At 37.7% G+C, this 15831-nt stretch overlaps 3 protein-coding genes across 4 annotated transcripts in view; 1 reads left to right on the top strand and 2 right to left on the bottom strand.

Moving 5' to 3' along the window:
• Positions 1-350: 350 nt before the first annotated feature.
• On the top strand, positions 351-3169 carry LOC129738427 (meiosis-specific nuclear structural protein 1-like). The gene is made up of 4 exons (XM_055729636.1): positions 351-473; positions 531-758; positions 1081-1746; positions 2618-3169. Exons 1-4 carry the CDS (start codon positions 471-473, stop codon positions 3143-3145), a joined length of 1425 nt encoding a protein of 474 aa, XP_055585611.1. The 5' UTR covers positions 351-470; the 3' UTR covers positions 3146-3169.
• Positions 1785-2679, bottom strand: LOC129738428 (calaxin-like). The gene has a single exon (XM_055729637.1). The coding sequence runs from the start codon at positions 2496-2498 to the stop codon at positions 1830-1832; it is 669 nt and encodes a 222-aa protein (XP_055585612.1). The 5' UTR covers positions 2499-2679; the 3' UTR covers positions 1785-1829.
• Positions 3170-4144: 975 nt separating the features above from the next.
• Positions 4145-15831, bottom strand: part of LOC129754333 (uncharacterized) — a 37392-nt gene continuing 25705 nt past the window's right edge. For both annotated transcript variants that reach the window (XM_055750316.1, XM_055750322.1), the window contains exons 3-6: positions 13362-13478; positions 6222-6779; positions 6056-6129; positions 4145-5743 (exon numbers count right to left, since the gene is read on the bottom strand). In XM_055750316.1, the coding sequence (XP_055606291.1) occupies positions 5652-5743; positions 6056-6129; positions 6222-6779; positions 13362-13478 (841 nt within the window). In that variant the 3' untranslated portion in view covers positions 4145-5651. The remainder of the gene's footprint in view (positions 5744-6055; positions 6130-6221; positions 6780-13361; positions 13479-15831) is intronic.

The raw sequence follows: 15831 nt of genomic DNA, 5'->3' as shown, positions 1-15831 counted from the left end.
TTACAAAATCCTTGTTTCAGATTTCATTTTGGCGATTTCAGAGACCCGAAGTGTTCTGACGAGAGAAACAGCTAGGGTTTATACTATTCGAAAATAGAGTTCGCTAGCATTTAGTTTAGTTCTCCCTTTTTTCTGTAGGTGTCTCTTTCAGACATATGAAGATGATGAGTATTGAGACACCTAGTATTTACTAGGTGTACTAGCATGACTGAACCAGATCAACGTTGGTGCTAATCCAAACTAGAGATCGCTGTCATCGTATTTAGTTGTTACAACTTTGGTCAGAGGTCTCTATTAAATTGAAAAAGAAAAGCGGTTGGAATAACTGCTAAATTTTTTAAAGGATTCCTGTGCAGATTTCGAATAAGATTTCCATGACTACCAAGAAAAATGTTTGTTTAGAGTTCAGATTGGTTTTGTCCATTAACTGTACCGTTCTATTTTTCTAGACAAATTTATTATAAAAATTAATGGTAAGTTCCAAAAACTTTTTTTCCCAAATAACAGAAAAACTGAAATTAAATTTGCAGTTTCCTGCTCCGGAGAAACGACGCCAGTTGCGTCAGACGGCTCTGGCTCGAGATGTGGAGGCGGTCCGGCAACAGGACAACTACCTGAAGGATATGCGACAGATTGAGCGGAACAGTGAGCTTTGTTTGCTCCGGAGGCAACAGTCGGTCGAATGCGAACAACATCGGCAGCAATCGGACCGGTTGGCCGACGAAGAACGGGAAGCGGCCCGGCAGCGGAAAATACAGGTTTGTGTTGTTGATTTATGATTGTTGATAGGGTAACCAGCTAGAAGGAATTTGCTTTATTTCTTTAAAATTTAAGGATTTAATGTTTTCGTCCAAAAATTATTTTAAAATCTGAATAGGTTAAAACATTTCTTCAGATTCTACTTCTATGATGTTTTGTCTAAAATGATCGTTTTATTAAATTTAAGGAATACAATATTTCTTTAGAAGATCGAGTTTTGAAATCGTCGTTGTTTAAAAATGGAAAAGTAGAAATATTTCGGATTTTTTTTATAACAAAAAAAGGAAACTAATTGAAACTCACATTTAAAATACCTTTAAGGAAGAGCAAGACTTGGCCATGCAACTTCACGAAGCCAACCGAAGGCGTATTCGTGAGGAAAAGTTGCGCCAACAGCTTCGCGAATCCAACCAGGAGCTACGGGAGCTGGAATCGAAACTGCGAGCCGCCTACGTGGCCAAAGGAATAGCCGCCCAGAAGGCTGAACAGGACGCCAAACGCCTCGAGGAGAAATTGGCAGCACAACGGGAGCAGGAGGAATTAGAAGAACAAAGACTGAAGAATCTTGAATACTTACGCCAATGTGAAGAGGCCGAATGGCAACGAAAAATCAAGCTTCGAGAAAATTTGCACGCCCAAATGGAAGCCGTGGAACAGCAGAAAAAGATTCTGTACCAGGAGTTCCTCAAGGAGAAGGTTTACCTGGACGAAATTTGTAAACGCATTGCGGAAGAAAGGTTTCAGGAAATTCAAAAAAGGATGGAACAACAGGAACGTACTCGTAAGGAAATGGAATTCTTCCGGGAGGCTAAGCAACTTTGGCAAGATCGCCAGAAGCTTGCAATGGCCGAAGAAAACGAAAGGATCAAACAATATTTGGAACAGAGGGAAGAAGCGGAAAAAGTACAACAGCGAATCAAATTTGAAGAGTCGAGATCCAGGGAACGGCTTAATGATAAAATGGTTGCTGAACTTCAAGAACAATTTGTAAGTATTTTAACATTTTTTCTTTTCGTAGTATCGTCTCATTTATTACCATCATTTTATCTTAAACCGCGCCAAAATTAAAACTAGAATTTTCTGACTCTGTCAAGGAAAGTTTTTGAAAAAGAGTAAATTCTACTCCTATCGGGCAACGCCTGGCCAAAACATTCTAACAAACCGGGCGTTTTACGGACCGTTTCTCTGTAATCCTCGAAAGAGATGGCTCCGTCTCGATCGATATCCATCCGGTGTATGATGATGTCGACCATGTCCTTAACAGCTTCTTCCACTTCCTCCTCTTGATGCTTGATAAAAGCGCTTCTAAGTAGAATCATCATGTGGTCTCGACGAATCACTCGTTCACCGGCAATGTCGTACACCCGAAAGCAGTATTTTATCTTTTCCTCGAAGGTTCCCCTCAGAAAAAGCGACAGAGTGATGGCCCACGTTTCCATTGTTATACAGGAAGTCACACCCTTGTCGAGGGCGGCGAAAATCCGTCCCAACATTATGTTATCCTTGAGGCCGAAGACGGTATCGAATACGATTGTCAACTGGTGCCGGCTGACTTGCTCCTGGCGACGAGCAGCTCCGGGAACAATTTCATCCCTCAAAAGTTTATAATAGATCAGCAGAACTACCTCCAGCTCCCTGGCGTTGAAATGTGTTCGTTTCAATAAATGCTTCACCGTGTCACCTATCTTGTTGAGGAATCGAATTTCCTCTCCAGCATCGAGGGTTAAATCGACGGACATTATATTTTTAGTTTATTTTACTTTTATGTTTTTTTTGCCCTAGTGACTTTCTAAAGTTTCTAAAAGTAAATGAGTACTTGATTGAAATAATTAACTTACCTACTATTTTTAATTTACAGGACCAAGCTCGTAAACGAGAAGATCTTTTGATCGATCTGTACGCGGCCGAGCAGGACGAACGCCAGGAGGAGCGCATTCGGCGGGATCTAGAACAGCAGTTGCGTCGACGGATCGAGGCACGTCTCGGCATAGAACGTCAGATGGTGGATCTCGAGTGTCGTCGACAGCGGGAAGCCGAAGAAGAACGGATATTCAAAGAAAATCAGCTAAAAGCGTGGGCCGAACGTGATCGGCTGGAGCAGTTATCGAACGAGAAACGCCGGCTGAAACTAACCGAGCACCGTCGAGCAATCCAGGAAATGATGGAAGATCGGCGACGTCAGCGTGCCGATCAGGTCAAGGAACAAGTGCTGATGCAGAAACAGTTCGAACAGGACGAGCAACGTCGGCAGGAGATTATCGAAGAGGAGCGTATCAAGCTGCTGAAGGAACATGCGACGGCTTTGCTCGGGTTCTTGCCACCCGGTGTGCTGCGGGAAAGTGATCGGGAGCACATTCCACTACCGAAACCAAGGACAAAAAAGTAACCGGCTAAAATAAATCCTTCTGACTGGACGCTGAAAAAAGGTTAGTTCCTTTTTCATTCTGTTAAGTATATCACATTCATGTGGGATAGATTTCTAGAATTTTATTTATCTTCCTAATTTTTTGTTTTATGGTTTTGGAATTTCTCGTTGCCATTTCTACAGAAAAAAAATCTTGGTGGGCGTAAAATAATTTAAAACCTGAGTTTCTTTCTTTTTACGGAAAAGTTATGAGACTAGAGGGTTATTTGCACTTTAAAGCGATCTATTTTTTTTTAAAGAGACGAAAAAGATTCACTTTACGTATTTTATCAAGGTGGATAAAATCTTTATAATAAATGCTGATTTTTTTTGCAAAATTGCCTTTGGGGTACTGCGATAGTTGAATAAAATGTTAAACATTAAGAGGTATTAAGAGTGGGTGGGGTAGGGAAGATTAGTCATGAATTCTTTCTATGCAATTGTAACACGAAGCATTCGGATATTACCTTCTAGTTGAAAGAATGTATTGGTCTTTCGTTGTTCTAGTTTCATTCAGCTTGCGTGCTCGGTTTCTCAACTTGCATTTTTAATCATTGTGGTCCTCCTAACTGGCCATATTGCGTTCCACTCGACTAGTTTTTTTTGGATCCTGTCGGATGATTCTACCTTAGTCCACTCAACTTTTCTGTTTTTTACAGAACGACCTTTCTAACTCCCCTTTTTTCATAGTTTCAGTTCTTTCTAACCCACAGATTTTATTTATTTTTATATTATTTGGTCCTTAGGACTTTAACAATTGGATGTCAGCCCTCAAAAATAGATTTTATTGTGGTGCGTTTATGTTCAACTCGAATGGCAAACCCGTTTAGGGTTTCAAACGTGAAACTACATCGTCGGTGTAATCAAAAGGCAAAAGAAATCAAGATTTAGGAATGTAAAAGACAGTTCTGGTGAGCTTTTTTAAAGTAAATTATGAGATTTTTACGAAACCGGTTGTCATCAAAGTAATAACCCAAACTGTTAACAAAATAATAAATACTTTATTTGCTATACCTTAAACTGACTATTGCGAAGGATTACACAGGAATGTTGTTGTCCGCTTAGATTCTAACCATGTTGACTAAATATCCCTATACAACAACAAATAGAGCACAGTATGTACCATTTTTGATGATCATTATTAAGAACATCAGTGTGATTGCTTTCTGTTTCAACGTTCTCTTATCTGTTGTAACATAAACTGTTCGATTATTCTAGTACTTTGTATTGCTTACAGTTTTAAACGAAGAAAGTAATGAAAGGAAAAGTTTGAATTAGGAAAAAACCTGAACATTGGTAAATTTTCACTTCCAACACTTGCAGGTTGCCGTTGGTTTAACATCGGAAAATACACCGACTAACAACAACCATGGAGGAAAGATGCGTGCATTTGAAGTTTGTTTTTGCCAGTCTATCATAGTGCAACAACACGTGTTTGAGTAGGTAGTTTGTTGGTTTGGCGGATTGCTGAAGTAGGCTGGGAAAACCTCTAAGATGCAGAGAAAATAACCTACTATGGTGTTTTTTCAATCTAGAAATGAACAGCTTTTCAGATTTGAATTGATATTACTTGAAAAAGTTGAAGAAAAGTATTGTTTTTCTTTTTGCTTGAATGATTGCATCAACGATTGTTATTCGCGGCAGTTTTTTTTTCCTTCTAACTACCGATGCTTGTTCCAATTCTTTCACGTTAATTGCTGCTGCCGCATAGCAGCAGCAGCTTTCTTCGCTCGATCGAGCCTCTAGCTAAAGAAAATCGTGGCTCGAGGAAATGCGGATATTTTTTCTTAGCGGATTCTCTACAAGACATGCCAACATATCTCGCTCACCACTCGGATGGAAACGGACGGCTCAAGAATTGTTACTGTTGGCTAGTTATCGTGATGTAACTGCAAACATCCGTTAAATCGCGAGACTTGTAAAGATAGATGACGAGACGGGAACAGAAACAAGTTTAAACCGATCAGTTAACGGAGTAGAAAGGTTGGGGACAGTTATAAAATGTTGCAGTACACGACTAAAAGCGAAAACGTTTCCGTAATTATTAGCACTCGAGTTACATCTGTATGTAGGTACGTCCAATGATTGGTCTACGCCCTTGCTAGCAATACTTATAAATAATACGTGTAGTTTTCTGCTTAACGAAAATAATCACATAAATCACAACAACGCTTTTTCTTGTTTTCTTCGCCAAAATACAGACATTTTGAAGTTTAAATTTTTACAACTTGGTTTTCGATTTGTTACTATTTTAGCACTTTTTTGTTGTAGAGTCCTTAACTATTTGATTCAACGCTCCAACCATGACTACTTTCGTTTTTCGGTGTTTTGGTTAGTTGCTGAGCCAATTTCGAAAAATCGAATGAGAGAGAGACATGTTTCACACATTTCATTGGCTATCGCGTAAGAGATTCTACACTTTACTCAGGCACTTGAAGAGTTTTGTTTTGTTGCTTCGACAGGACACGTTCGGGATTCCTCAGGCATTTCAGAATCCTTCCCGAGCCTTTCGAAACCGCATCGTTCCATTCGGCATTTCCTCGACGCAAGGGACTTGGACCAGGTTGAAATAGATGGAACCTTTAAAGATAAAACATGATTAATTCTATCGATCAATCTCAAATCTAAGAACAAAAAAAAACTTTTTCAGTCGATACGTTGGTTGGAGATCAGACGACACGCTTATGACCTCTCATGATATCAAGTCATGTGCGAGCGCACACGGCGTCTTGCCTCGTTTGAATCTGGTTTAGAAAATTTAAACTAATTACAGGTGACTACCCCTGCAGCTATGCGTCGTAGAGTACTTAATAGTTAATTGACACCGTTTCGCTGTGCCTTTAGGTCGGTCGTTTGTTATTCATACGTTTATTGGGGTCGATCGGTACTTACCCATGACCTGCGCTGCCGAGGTATTAGTTTTCTTGAGGCAATCGTACAGCATGTCGTCACACTTGCAGTGGGATCTAGTGGGGTCGAGAGAGATTAGATTTCAGTTTAACATTTTATTTTTTCAAGAATCTAGTTCATTTGAGTGTCACAATCAACAGTTACTCACTTGGTGTAGATCGAGTTGTTATTCAGATTGTACCGCTTCTGGTACGCCCGAACTTTCAGTGGACACAGATCGTGAGTCCGGCAGCACCGATCCATGGTTGCGTCATCCCCTAGATCGTGATAGGTATCGGCAATGTCCCCGGTGCCGCACCACTTGGTCCCGGGAATGATTCCGCTGAGCAGTGAAAACGGACTGGTATTGAAAATCCCCCGGCGACTATTTTGACTCCCGCCATCACTTCCGCTTGTGACCGCATTCCTATTTCCGCCGCCGGTCATCAGCTGGAAGATGCTCAACGAAGTTGAAGTTGTTGAGGATTCTTCGTTACCCTCCTCGGCATCGTCATCCGAATCGTTTATTCGGTAGGCAACGTGATCGAGTGATGCTGGTGCGGATCGCGTTGGCGGAGCGGCCGTTGCCCGGAACCGGAGCTTGGAGTTGATGCGATCGACCTGTTCGCACTGGTCCATCAGCTTGATCATGTCCCGGAAGCTGATCTCCAAGGGTCGATTTATAGATGAGAGGTTCCTCAGTAGTTCGTGGCCTTCTGCATCGTTGCTGTCGAAAGAAATTACAAGGTTATCGAAAGGTAAAAAAATAGAAGATTCATTCAACCAGTGCAAATCCCACTACGTAGCAGCAGAAGTCTCATTACACTTTATCATTTCTGTCAATATAAACACATTTTCAACATTTAAAAGCAGAAGTCTCAATCAGTTTAGACATTAAAGTTTTTAAAGCAGAAGTCTTAATCCGCTTTCGTCAAAAGTGTGGTCGTCGTCAAGTTCCATCAAATGATAGTGGATCTATTATTAATAGTAGATTTGAACAAAAGAAATCCCAACAGTATTAAGCGGCGCACACAGGGGTAACATATGAAAAAGGAGATCAAAACTATTTTCCGCCGAAACTATGCGGTACTATAGGTCTAAAGTGTCTTCGAGACAAACGACCAACATTACAAGCGCTAAAAAATTAGTTTTTTAAAAAATTGATTAATCCACCTAGTAGTGAGTTAGAAAAACTAACTTTTTTAATATCCATTTTAGAGCTATACTGTCTGAGAAAAGATTTTAACTTGTACCAATTCTAGCAACTTTGCTGAAGAAGACATAGCTGTAACAATAATCGTTTTAAAGTTATGACAATTTTTAGAAAAAATAACATCAATTCTCAGTTTTTTCAACATAACTTTTTTGCGCGTGATTTTTCATATAAAATATGTTCTAGAGAGTTTTGAAGACAGAAAAGTTGTACACTTTTGCTGAATATACTGTATAAACATTTTGAAGTTTAAACGAGATATCTTAAAAATACTTAACAAAAATAGTCATTTTGAACTGGTTATATCTCCTGAGTTCGGACGAGTTCGGTTACATATTTTACAGTTTTGCAATTAGAAAAGTATCGCCTTTTAAACAATGTACAACTCAAAGTGGCCAATTGTGACCCTCTTAGTATAAATGTCAATAGAAGTGAGCCGAAGGTGAAGTTTTTATACTAATTTGAGCATATAACTAATACTATTAGGCTGCAACATGTAGGATTCCTAACAGTAGGCCCACTTGAACCACTTGGACTTGAGATGGTAGATGGGCTCAAATTAGTATAAAAACTTCATTTTTATCTCCCTTCTATTGACATTTACACTATGAAGATCAAAATTGGCCACTTTGAGTTGTATGTTGTTTGAAAGGCGATACTTTTCTGATTGTAAAACTGTAAAATATGTAACAAAACTCGTCCGAACTCAGGAGATATAACCAGTTCAAAATGACTATTTTTGTTAAGTATTTTTAAGATATCTCGTTCAAAATTCAAAATTTTTATACAGTATATTCAGCAAAAGTGTACAACTTTTCTGTCTTCAAAACTCTCTAGAACATATTTTATATAAAAAATCACGCGCAAAAAAGTTATGTTGAAAAAACTGAGAATTGATGTTATTTTTCTAAAAATTGTCATAACTTTGAAACGATTATTGTTACAGCTATGTCTTCTTCAGCAAAGTTGCTAGAATTGGTACAAGTTAAAATCTTTTCTCAAACAGTATAGCTCTAAAATGGATATTAAAAAAGTTAGTTTTTCTAACTCACTACTAGGTGGATTAATCAATTTTTCAAAAAACTAATTTTTTAGCGCTTGTAATGTTGGTCATTTGTCTCGAAGACACTATAGGTCTAAAACGCATAGTTTCGGCGGAAAATAGTTTTGATCGCCTTTTTCATATTTTACCCCTGTGTGCGGCGGAAGTGAAAATTTGAAGGCGCCAGGTATCAATTACTGCGACCAAATAGTTGCCAGTCCGCTCACATTTCGACCCATGACGTCTATAAACGAAATTTTTCATACAGAAGTTATGTTGAAGAGTTTCAATCTACAGTACCGTTCATTATTCTATAGAAATAGAAAGCACGCACACTGTCACTTCGACTTTAAATTTCCGTTTCTTTTTAATCTGATGATATTTTATGTTCAAATTTTCTGGGTAAGATAGATCGACTATCGCACTATTATTACACAAAACTTGAGCTTTCTCAAGTATGTGTGACCTGAGATAAAGCAATTCTACGAAAATCGTACTTCTTGGACTTTTAACATTCAAACTGGAATATTTCAGAAAATATGTAAGGTTACATATATACAAAGTTGAATTTCTATAGAATTATGAACAGTACTGTACTTGTAAATCTATTGTAATGGTAAATAGCAGAAGTCTCGATCCATTAACATTTTTATTCATTATTTTATGCACTAATTTTATTCACTATTTGATACGGTGTCTAACTTCCAATTTCCAGTAGCTCTACCGTTTTTGGCCTTAATGCATTTTCCAGCCTCAATTTTCGATGACATTTTCTAGTTTTAGCAGAAATGTTAACATTGTACTTTGACATTATTTTCATTTTGATACGAATTTTTTAAATGTTTAACTGTTCGTTATATATATTTTTTTTTCAATAAACTTTTAGTAAAATTTTGATTTAAGAATTTTAAATGAATTGGCGTCAGTCTTTGTTTGATTTATTCATTTCAGCAATCATTTTTCCGTCATATTAGCATTTTCTATTGGCAGAAGTCCATATACAGTTTGTAATTTTCCAGCGATAGAAGCTTTCAGTTAATTTTTCTTTTCCACGCTACTTGATCTTTTCGAATTATTTATCAGTAGATGCTTTGACTTAAATCCTATATCATTTTCTATAGGCCTGTTTCAAACGAGGCTGGGTCATTCGGCCGAAAGCTATTCTGGTCATTTGGTCGTATGGTCACCATGCCGAATGTATGCCAGGCCGATAAGACATATCAACTTTTGTTTGCATGTTGGGGCAAATGGCAGTTAGGCCGAATGATAGTTAGGCCGAATGGACGATAGGCCTGATGTTCGTAAGGCCGAATGTTCATTAGGCCGAATGGTCGTAAGGCCGAATGGTCGTAAGGCCGAATGGACGATAGGCCGAATGGTTGGCCTTGCATTTATTCGGCCTTATGACTATTCGGCCCAATGACCAATCGGCCCAATGAACAATCGGCCTATCGTCCATTCGGTCTAACTACCATTCGCTCCAAAATGCAAATAAGTGTTAATATTTCTTATCGGCCTGGCAAACATTCGGCCTTACGACCATTCGGCCTAACTACCTTTCGGTTTAGCATCCATTCGGCCTTGCGACCATTCGGCCTTACGACCATTCGGCCTTAAGATCATTCGGCCTTACGACCATTCGGCCTAACGACCATTCGGCCTTATGACTATTCGGCCTTATGACCATTCGGCCTTACGACCATTCGGCCTAGCGACCATTCGGCCTATCGTCCATTCGGCCTGATGACCATTCGGTCTTATAATATTCGGCCAAATAACCTTCGGCCTAATGTCCCATTCGGCTTATTGTCCTATTTGGCCGAACATCCTTCGGCCTTTTAACCCATTCGGCCTAGCGACCTTCGGCCTAACATCTTTCGGCCTATCGGCCTTCGGCCGAATGTCCGGACCCGTTTCAAACTATAGGCACGAATTCAATCAATCGAAAATTTACTATATGCACAAATCGCTGAAGTATATTCTTCGAGCAGTAGTCACATTAGTTATTACATATTAGAAATGTACCGAATAGTGGTATTCGGCGAACGGCCGAATACCGAATATTGACCTTTTCAACTATTCGGCCAAACGAATATTCGGCCGAATATTCGGTCGAATATTGAATTGAGTTTTTAATGAAAAACATTTTAGCGGGAATTTCAATGCTTTCTATTTCTTCCATATCAACGCCCCTCATGCTTTTTTGTCAATTATTTTCAACCAGATGATATTATTGTATGATATATAACAATATATTTTTTAAGTAGGGGTCTTTCTGATTTTGAAAATGTCACCAATAACTGAAAAGATATCAGATGACTAGTCGCTTCTAGGGCGTTTATCACCAAAGAGATTGCGTTCCTGTAAAATCTAGGATTAAACATGTCGAAACAGGTGCCAAGCTATTCGAAATTGCTTCTCTGAAATTGAATTGCATGAAGGACGAATTTGAGCAAGATATCTTCAAAATAGTTGTTGAAAAGATAGGAAGATCAGCATTCGGTGAGGCATTCAGGACGATTTAAAAAAAATTAAAAATGATAAAATTTATGTTTATTTTGAAATTTTTAGAAAAAAATGTTATTGAACACAAAATCTAAAAAAAATTAAAGAGGAAATTGAGTTTTTGAATGTAAAATGCCTTAATAAAACCATTTGTAAATAAAAAAAATCTGAATAAACCCGAGCAAAACTTGGGAAGTTTTAAATAAAGTCTGGACATCCCGGCCAGATTTGACTTATCTGGATTGTTTACTGGGTAAGCCTGAATATATCCAGAAAATCTGGAATAAACTATAATCAAAGATTAAAGCGATACATTTCAGCATTCTCCTGTACAATCTACATTGAAAAATACGCGAGAACACTTTAGATGTTTTGCTGAAACCATAAGTTTTTAATGATTGTGTTGCTTTTACAACATTTCTTTTGGATATTTTATAAATTATCGTATATTATTTGAAAAATTTACAAGTCTGTAGTAGATATTCGGCCTATTCGGCGTATTCGGCCGAATACTTAGCTCAACTATTCGGTGGGCCGAATATTCGGCTTAACGGTTTTTCGGCGGTATTCGGCGCCGAATATTCGGCCGACCGAATATTCGGTACATCTCTAGTTATTATTGGTTATTTTTTTTGTCATTTACATCGTATTAATCAAGGAACATTAAAAAAGGTACTGCCAAGCCTGCCCTGATCTAGTATTGGTACAGACTGTGAAGTCACAATCACGAAAAATCTGTTGATTTACATACTAGGAAACTTGCCTTTTTCGTTGATAATTCGAAGTATCTGCTGGAAATTTTCCACTTTTAAAACATGTTGTTCTTTAAGGATTCTTGCTTTTCAAGATCGCTTCAAAAAAAGTTGGATTTTCGAGTAATTTTTCTATAAATGGTCTATATCAAAATCGACAAAATGGTGGATTTTTCTAACATAAATTGACCAAACTTTAAAATTCATTTCAAAGTCTTCCATGAAAATGTTCAAGTCAGTGCAGTTTAAGCTCCTTATCACAATAAAGTAATCGAAGCACAAATTTTTATACAAAACCACATTCTTTTATTGGCTTTTTTGTTCCACATAAGAATGTTATATGGTAAACCAGTTGGATAAAATCAACAGCAACACTCAATAACTATCAGCTAGATCTTTTTAAAGCTGATTTTTTCTTCAATTTTGCACGTTTTAGATTCAAGATGACATTGCATTCATTGATAAAATAGGAAAAAAATATAATGCAATCTTCAAAAGACCAAAGAACTTTATAAAATAATGTTTTAGAGGCCTTCCAACACAATCAAAATTAAATTGGAATCAATTTTCGTTCTAAAACGTGTTTTTCTTTGATATTTCTGCCATTTCCATATATATATATTTCCGATACAAACTGTGGTATCGAGAAATCGAAGAAGTCATATGATTTAAATAGACTAAAAAGTCAATTGACATATTTGCATATTACGAGACGGTTCATTAGTATATTTGGTCGATCAGTGCATCTATTTGCGGTGCCAGTTTGGTAATTATCTCAGATATCATACAAACGTTTTTGTGATGTCACAAAAAAAATATGGCTCTCGGCACTACCTTATTTAAATATTCCTTGCGTGTTAATAGCATAAATTTAGACGTATTTTTAAAACATTCAGAGATGCATCTCGTCAGCATTCGATGAGCCCCACAATGATATCCATCGATTCAAATTTCTGTATGGTATGCTCTTTTGAAGTGTGTGTGTGTACAAAAGCCGAGGAACTTAGATGAAGAGAGAAGATACCAAGATACGCCAATGATCACGCAAGTTGTGCAGCCCATGATTGGAATTGTGTCTAATTGTGCGAGAAAATGAGTAAATTTGTGTTAAAATGAGAGACACCAGTGGTCGGAAAAAAGGAAATTGCGTGAATTGTTGCAAAATGTGCAGTAATTGTGGAATTTTGACCATTACCATCCTACATACAAAGAATTCTCTCTCTATTGCTATATATTGCTGGTAAAAGCACGCTCTCAAACCACCTTGCCTTCTATACATGGGAATTCTGTTGTTCAATGTCTCATGCATAGGTACCTAGCTGGTGTAGAGCAAATACGTTACAAATCATGGGAGCTTTTCATCAACTAGCTTTAAATTTCAACACCTTTCTTCTATTGGTCCACTAATGCCTGTCTATCCACCTTTCTTTCATATGCTGTATAATAAAAAATCAAAATATTTATTTCTAGAATCTCATCTCGCCGAACATGCCATGGAGTTTTTTAATTGTATAAAACGCGGCGATCATAATCTTTGAAACAACGACATTCATCGTGTCGTTTGGTCATTTTAAATTGCTCTTATTTCATGTGGCACTTGACAATAAGAAAAAGAAAAAAAGTTAAATAGAACCAATATTGAGAAAAATGCTTCAATTCACTTGCTCGATTACAATTGTTTCGAACATTTTTTAACGAAACCGCGAAATCAAGCGTAAAGTCCATTATTAACATTTTAACATTTTGAACGGTCCCATTTCATTGTGATTGGAAAAAAAAAAACAGTTGCATACTTACTAAATTTCGATCAGCTCGCAACCGATCAGCCGCTTTTCCGGTCCCAGCTCCACGACGGCCACCGTTTGATCGTGGAAGTAGATCATCCGCAGCGATCCCGTATCCAAGCGACGCTCACTGTTTGTGTTGTGGGAGGAAGAGAAGAGAAAAAACAATGTGGCAGATGAGAAGACGAAAGAAGGTAATCACTATTAGCTATTAGGTACACCCGCTCCCGTGAGGTGTTTGCGGTATGGTGTTATTAACAATACCTGAATATGGCGGAAATGAAAACAAACAAACAACAATTGACATCAACTAAGTGCGGTGGCACACCGCACAATCATAAAAAGAAGCAGGCGTTGATTAGGTGGCTGTAAACCTTTTTTTTTGTTTAACGTGCTGCGGTGGGAAATGAACGGCTGCTGTTTAAAAAAGCCCTCAAGGGTTTGTGGGAATGGGTTTGGATTTATCACTTTGAAGCCGAAAATTATAGCAAAGGTTGATTACTTAGTTCGTAATTTTTTTTAGTAGATGACCTGAAAAACTGAACCTAAAATAACTAGGTCTATCAATTACAGACACCTTCATAAAATCAATATCATGAAAGGTGATTTGCATTTTCCAATATGACGTTGACGAATGTACAACCCATAGTAAAAGTAATTTATAGGTATACTGTTGAGTTGACAATCAAGTTCATGCTAAGGTTGTTAGTCATTGAAAATCAATGGTCCTCCATTACTGCCATGCATAAACACTTGCTACTGCAATCGTCACGTCAGATTTAATATTTTTCAATCCAAACATAGCAACCATATGCGCAATCAACCGGTTTGACATGATAATCATCAACTGATTCAGCGCCTACTAAGGATCAAATTCATCTTCTAAATGTATGTAGAATATGTATCCATTGCACATATCCAGTTATTGCAACGTCTTCGTCGCCAATTGCTTGACATTTGCAAAACAACTCTCGGTTTAAACGGCGCACATAGGAGTACTCTGTGGAAAAAGTTGGCCAAAACCTGTTTTTTTCTTTAAAATGATTAAAAATCTTTTTTTTCAATGTTTTCAAGTATACACAAGTCATTTTTAACCAAAATTTCGAATTTCTTAATTTTGGTATTTTTGGGTCACTCTCTGCACCCTTATAAAATGATTGTTTTCAAGCAAATTCGAAGCAAACCAGCCGATCAACTATCAGAAATGACGAAAAATACCATTTTTTAAACATACAAATCAAACGCAATTAAACACGTTTGTATAACACAAAGTAAATGCATGGCATGCTCGCTATCTGAAACAAAATTAGGGACAAAAATCGCTCAAATTTTTAGATTTAAAAATTGAAAATAGCTCGAATTCGCAAGTATGCGCAAGATTTTTCTTTTGGACGTGTTTAAGGAAGTTAGAAGCATTCCTGTGATATGTGAAATTTTTCCCGGCGGAGCCCGGAAGATAAACTTCAACACTAATTTGTAAAAAAACAATATAAGTTTATTAAAAAAACATTGCACTATTTTGTTTAGCTTCTCTATTACATGTGTTTATCAAGAAATGAACGCAATTTCAACCATAATTCATTGTTCATATTATAGCTGAAGATTTGTAGAAGAAATTTTGTTAATAGTCACATTATTCTGCGTGCTACGCAGCCTGAAATTGTACGTGTTTATACCAAATTTTGAAAGACAAAATTTATAATTGTGATACATCAATGTTTCGAGCTATGGCATTACGAACTCCCTTTACCGATGGTTGAAAATCGACAATACTAATATACAACAACTATCTAACAACCGAAAAACCTAAAAATTAAAGATTTTTTTTTCAAATTTTAATTTTGAGGTTTTGGCCAGGATTTGGGGTAAAATACTCCTGTGTGCGGCGTTTTATTGCATTAGTGATGAGCTTAAATCGAATACTCAATCGGATCGGGTGGTGATATTCCAAAACTTCTCGATTGCGCTTAGCGCTCTTTTCCTACAGTACAGCCATTCACCGGTCATTACGTATTCGATGAAGCACTAGATACTTAGATATGCAGCAGTGGTCGCAAAAGCGTCTCCCCAACGCTCAACCCGATTGGTATGTCTAGGAGGCACATAGCTAAATTAAAACGTGCATGCGATGTGGGGAGTTAGTGCGGACCGTTTTTTTTGCGCTCTGCCACTTAATCAGTGCCGACTCGGATGCCTGTGGGGGAAAAAAGACGGCGAAAAGATCCCACTTAAAAATGGGTCCGTGTATGATTATTATTGAATTAAGCTGTCATTTACTGCTCAATTTGGCCAATCCGATAACTAGGGGAGATTTTCCTCCCAAGATTGGGGAGTTTTTTCCCTCATCAAACAAGTTTCGTAAGCGTATACTCGACTCGCACGCGATCTGCTACTGTGTAAAGTAAGAGAGGTTAAACAGATTGTCTTTTTCAAACGTATGATTAGTTTGAAAAAAAAAGTGATTTACGACTACATTTTTGTGA

This window comes from Uranotaenia lowii, chromosome 1 (genome assembly GCF_029784155.1).
Source record: "Uranotaenia lowii strain MFRU-FL chromosome 1, ASM2978415v1, whole genome shotgun sequence".
NCBI classification, from domain to species: Eukaryota; Metazoa; Arthropoda; class Insecta; order Diptera; family Culicidae; genus Uranotaenia; species Uranotaenia lowii.
The sequence above is the reverse complement of the archived record's forward strand: the minus strand, read 5'-3'. Positions and strand labels throughout refer to the sequence as shown.